Source organism: Electrophorus electricus, chromosome 22 (genome assembly GCF_013358815.1).
Source record: "Electrophorus electricus isolate fEleEle1 chromosome 22, fEleEle1.pri, whole genome shotgun sequence".
NCBI lineage: Eukaryota > Metazoa > Chordata > Actinopteri > Gymnotiformes > Gymnotidae > Electrophorus > Electrophorus electricus.
In genome coordinates this window covers 5,140,245-5,145,562 of record NC_049556.1, presented here as the reverse complement: position 1 = coordinate 5,145,562, position 5,318 = coordinate 5,140,245, and the positions used below count along the sequence as shown (strand labels likewise).

The 5,318-nt window shown below is 39.2% G+C and overlaps 1 protein-coding gene across 4 annotated transcripts; it reads right to left on the bottom strand.

The window, feature by feature from the left end:
• Positions 1-1,187: 1,187 nt before the first annotated feature.
• Positions 1,188-5,259, bottom strand: LOC118240614 (myosin-9-like). Of its 4 annotated transcripts, none has more exons than XM_035521543.1 (8): positions 4,819-5,259; positions 4,495-4,611; positions 3,956-4,102; positions 3,035-3,137; positions 2,697-2,798; positions 2,023-2,291; positions 1,708-1,833; positions 1,188-1,502 (listed from the first exon to the last, which is right to left on the bottom strand). In XM_035521543.1, the coding sequence occupies exons 1-8, from the start codon at positions 4,975-4,977 to the stop codon at positions 1,380-1,382; spliced, it is 1,146 nt and encodes a 381-aa protein (XP_035377436.1). In that variant the 5' UTR covers positions 4,978-5,259; the 3' UTR covers positions 1,188-1,379. The 4 variants fall into 4 exon arrangements, with proteins under 4 accessions (XP_035377436.1, XP_035377438.1, XP_035377435.1 ...); XM_035521542.1 differs by having other exon boundaries at positions 1,208-1,502; positions 2,697-2,801; XM_035521545.1 differs by lacking the exon at positions 3,956-4,102 and having other exon boundaries at positions 1,207-1,502; positions 2,697-2,801.
• Positions 5,260-5,318: the final 59 nt, after the last annotated feature.

Here is a 5,318-nt window from a genome sequence, read left to right as displayed (position 1 = left end):
AAACAATATGGATTACTGTATCAGTTTTGCCAAACAGCTTCACTCGCATGTGCTACACTTCATCTGGCTTAGAACACAAAGCAGTGCGCATATTTCAAACTCACGTAGTGGGTAAACAAATAGGCAGGTGAGGTGTCTGCGTATTCATCTAAGCGTCCTCTATTTGTTGAAACAGCTGCCAATCACGCCGCTCGTGCTTGGACATTGGTTGTGAAGTCATTTGATAGCTTCGCCTCCCCTTCCCCCTTCACACCTTGGTGAGGATTGCTGTCACTCAAAGACATTAACTCTTCATTCTTCAAACAGAATCTGTGGACTCTAAGAAAGGAGGGTCTTGTCCCTTATTCACCCCTGCTACAGGAGTAACATCCATTTGCTTGCATATTTTGTTATTTTATGAATGAAAAGAACACGTGTTTTGTGCAAAGACGTGAGCAAGCAAATGAAGAGCTTTACTAGCATTCTAGATACTTTTTAAACATGCCAAGCAATTGCTTTGATGGTAATTAAATTAATAATAACAATAATAATAATAATAATATATTACGGGTCTACACAGTCACATTTACTAAACCAGACATACTTGGTCAGGCTTAAGCTTCCCTCCTGATATTATCACTTGTTTATTTTACTGTATCTAAATCACTACATAATAAATTGTAGCCTAAACCCAGTTGTAAGAGGGATAAAAAAGACTATTTCCTCATTGTGGTTTATAACTATGACTTGTGATCACTTTGATACTTATGATACTGAATTTAGCGTAGCAATAAACGTCCCTGATGTGTGAAAATTATTTAATTTCTACTCATTTAGCAAACTATTATAGTAGCTATAACTTTGAGACTGCAAAACCCTGATTTAGTGATGTAGAAGCGTTTCACATGAGGAAAAACTATCAAGAGGTATTGTTGAATTTATTTTGATTTAGCTAAATTTATTTATTTTTCCTACATTGCTTTTATACTTGCACAGTTTTGTTGTACTTGCATAATTTTGAGTCTCTTAAGGATCTTTAAAAGAAATAAACTTGCTGACTTTTTGCAAGTTTGTCTTGACTGCTGCAGAATGCTATTATTTTTGGACATTCAAAATTCATTCTAATAAATAAATGTTGCATGGAATTGTCCAATTTTTAATTATTAGTATGTAAGGGTGTAAAAAAATTAAATCATAATGAAGAATCATCAATAAGTTTGAAAAAAATCTATACTCAGAATGTAGTTTTATTTCAACACTTATTTTATTTTAATTACTAAAAACAACAACAATGAAAGAGTGAATGTATGATGGTGCACAGACTGATGGATGATAGAGGGGTGGAATATGACCATCACAGAGAAAATAATCACAGGAGATCATTTTAATGTCAGTGTTGCTCAACGTTTGAATCGCCGTAGTGTTTTGACAGCCTTTGAAAGCATCTTATTCATCTTATATGATTTCTCTAGTTTTGGTTTCTTCAGCTTGTTCTGCATTTTGAGGTTTTCATGATGGCAGAACTAAAGAAAAATAAATAAATAAATAATTTACAAATGTGCAAAAATCCAAAATAATCATATTATTCGTATGTGTCAATCAAAAAAACATAATTTAGTCCAATATGAAGTTCTTCCAGTAAATAGACTTAGCTAACAGCTAAATGAATTTCACTTCTTACTGGTGTGGTACTTATGAAAGATGCAAAAAGTGGTAAATAACTCCTACTCTGTCGTGGTTCTGTTCTTTAGAGACATCTGATAAAGATGTCAACAGTTTACTGGCCTCTTCTAGAGTTGTCTGAGTGACATTGATGATGTATAAGAGGCTTCTGAGCAGGTTCTGGTCCACTGGCTGAAACAGACATGAAGGATTAATATTTCCCACTCGCCCTCCGCTGGGCCTCTTTATCCTTCAATAATCCTCACAGTCAGTGACAAATGGTCCATTTGAAATAGGAAAATCAGCTCAGTGAAAATTATCCATGAAATGTGACGATTAACCAATTGAATCTGTGTGTCGCGTGCTTGGGCTCACGTGGACCTGCATGTGATGTCGGCCGTGGGTCTGCAGGCGTTGCTGGATCAGTTCACTCGCGCGACTGATCAGACCCCTCCCCTCACACATCTGTTCCAGCAGCGTGTCATAGTTCTCACGTGGAACCAGGACGTGGAGGCCATGAACATGGGCCCTGGAGGAGAGGCAGGGCTGGGCAGGATCTGAGCAGCAGATCAACGCTTTGATCACTGATCTGAAGCTGCTCTTGCACACACTGCCACTGTTCCTCCCAGAATGGTCCTTCTTTACTGAAGCTACGAGAGCAAGATGAACAAGAGTGCATTAATGTGACATGAATACACAACACAAAACAACAAAACAACGATGTGTAACGGTAAAGAGGTTATTAAAAGTATACCTTCCACACCTCCAGTCATTTCTGTAATGTGCATCTGTTTTCTGACAACCTTTCATTAAATGGTGCCACTTAAAACACCTTGCAGGTGTAACTGTACAAATTCTATTAAGTCATTATCTTTCTGCTGAAGTCATTTGTTACACCTTCATTAAATCATTACACTCACCACCATCTTCATCTACTCTCAAGTGGAAATGGAAGACGTGATTTTTCAGGTTCCGCAAGTGAACATTTTTAGTAAATGAGGATAGCTTGGCTAATTCTGGATTGTGTCCCCGTGTTGTAGAACTGGTGTTTGCACCTCGCTCAGCGGCCTGCAGATGTCTGTACAGGTCCTGGGTCCTCCTGATAGTCTCCAGCAGTGTTGGTTTCAGTTCATGAATCTCCAACATATGCTGCTCCACTGCTGATAAAACCACATCAGGAGCTTCTTATATTTTTGTCAACAGCATTTTTAATAGTTATAATGCAAACAATTATGTACAGGGTATTAAAATAAGAAAAATCTTTAGCAGCAGGTTACAAGGTTGTTATAGATATATGTTACATCTATATTTGGTTTTTCACTTTGAAAATAACTTAGCAAGAGTAGTTTGACAAAAATGAAAGACCCCATCAGTCCCACAGTGCAGAGTGTACCTTGGATCTGGTATGTAGGATGTGTGAAGGCCTCTGTGTATCTCAGGCGTTGTTTCAGGAGCTGACTTTCTCTCACACTCTCCTGTAGCTGCCCAGACATGAGCTAAGATCATCACAGAGAGACAGAGTGTTACAAACCCCAGGAATCACGCTCAGCCCTGCACTGCCACGCCTACCTCTTCCCACACACGCCTCCAATCTGGTTTACTGGAATACTAGCACACACCTGATCATTGTTTCTCTCATCACTGCTCCCTTACTTAAGCTCCCCTCCCTCACACTCACGTCATGAAGTATTGCCAACCTTATTTTGCATACCAAGTGGTTCAGTTATGGTTTTGTCTTTCTGGTTTTCGACTTCTGCCTGACCCCTGGACACCCCTGGACTCTGCCCCATGTTATGGACCTTGAATCAACAGGACTACGAATACCTGCCTGACCCCTCTGATCTGTTTGATTTCACTATAAAACCTCTTGCAATTGGATCCTCTTCCTTGTATGTGTGTGTGCAATCATAAACACAGAGAAACCAGTAGTTAGAAATAATGACTCCAAACAAGGATCAGAGCCCTTATACTGAAATAATCAGAAATGTCTTATGTTGGGTAAATTATATTATACATTTTATTGTCTAGGACAGCACTAGTTGCATCACTTCCCTTTCTAAACCTTAGTTTAGCTCCTTAGTCTGAATATAAACATGAACAAAGTAAATAAACATCAAATTCAGAGTGTGAGATTCAATAGAGTCAATTCAACTTAAGGAACCATTCTTTGCATCCAGACTAAACCTAGTCTTAATCTTTAGAGTACTGGTCCATTATATCAGATGAGTTGTGAATCAGGTGTATTTTTAGTATGTTAAAAACACTAAACTCCGCCCTGCACCTGGTCTGACTGAATGAAACGTCGGGTTGCTACCTGGAGCTGCTGCTTTCTGTTCTCAAGCTGTAGAATGAGTTTGCCCACATCAGATTCCAGATTATTCAGCTCTGATGTGGTCTCTGCTAGCGCAGCATCTTTCTCAGCTAGATCCTGGATGTGACCTTCCAGAATGTCATGCAGCCCCTGCTCACACACAACAACAATCACCCTCATAAATGCACACACCCCCTGCTGCAGTGTTACTCCCTGCTGCCCCCGTCTGGTGTGATGAGGAATATTGGTGCAGAGTCCTTCTCTTGCAGGGGTCAGAGTTCAGGCAGGGGTTAAATGAGGCTCCAAGCTTCACAGACATTTTGTATAAAGCTGTGGAGTGTGTCTGGTAAAGGTGTCGTTCCCTTTCAGACCTGTGTTTTAGTCCTTTCTCTTTTCACACTTTTGTTTTAAACCACAAGAAAATGTTTATAATAAATGTGCAGATAATATGCTTAGTGAGCTCTATAGGTCTTTTGTATTAAGAGCATATTTTTGGACGCCTGTTTTTACCTGTAGGTTGCCATGTGTTTGGAGACACCCACCTGAATCTGTTTCTCTTTGTCCTTCAGGGCCTGTTGGAGGTCGTTTTTACTGGCCTCATGTTTGATTTTGGTCTCATGCAGCTCAGAGTCTTTCAACTCCAACAAGTTCTTCAGATCCTAAATAGAGAGAGAGAGAGAATACATAGAGTACAAATATACTAAACATTTAGTTCAAATGGATTTCCCTATATAGTATACAATTTATAATTTTTAATGTATTCTCATAGCCTAATTAAAACATTAAAGTTTTAGTGTCTTAAAGTAACAGTTTAATAAGCATACATGTATGCAGGAACATGCACCTGCACACACATACACACTCACACGTATGTCATCCTCTTTCAGGGTGGTGAGTGTGGAGTTGTGGGCGTGGCCAGGCTGGTGTCCACTGCTCTGATTGGTGCTCCTGTTCCTCAGCTGATTGATTATGGTGTTCTGAGCCTTGAGCTCCCCCTGCAGCTGTTCTATGTACCTGACAGCCATCACACACACACTCGATTAGGCTACATTTTATTTCACATGTTCATTTAGAGCTATGAGATGGACTCTCTGCACACAGATTCATCTTGGAATTACATTCCAATTACATGGAACTACATGGAGAAACTCCACTGAAATCACTGTGACATTAGAATGGTGTGTGCCAGCTCAGGACTAGGTACTATAATATAATTGTCTTTTGCTAAGAATAAAAAACAAAGCATTTCTAAGGATAATTTCTTCTATAATTAAAGTACAGCAATTTACTAGCTAAGGATTATTATTGTTTAATGAAGGCCCTAAGGTTTAACTTAAGTGGTCAGAAATTAGCATTTAAAATGGAA

Excerpts from the sequence above, each read along its gene's own strand:
- LOC118240614 (XM_035521542.1), bottom strand. The coding sequence starts at position 4,977 with ATGGCTGTCAGGTACATAGAACAGCTGCAGGGGGAGCTCAAGGCTCAG. Across the intron at positions 4,612-4,818 it reads TGAAAGAGGATGACATACGT|GATCTGAAGAACTTGTTGGA; the intron begins GTGAGTGTGTAT and ends CTCTCTATTTAG. Across the intron at positions 2,802-3,034 it reads TCCTACATACCAGATCCAAG|CAGTGGAGCAGCATATGTTG; the intron begins GTACACTCTGCA and ends TGGTTTTATCAG.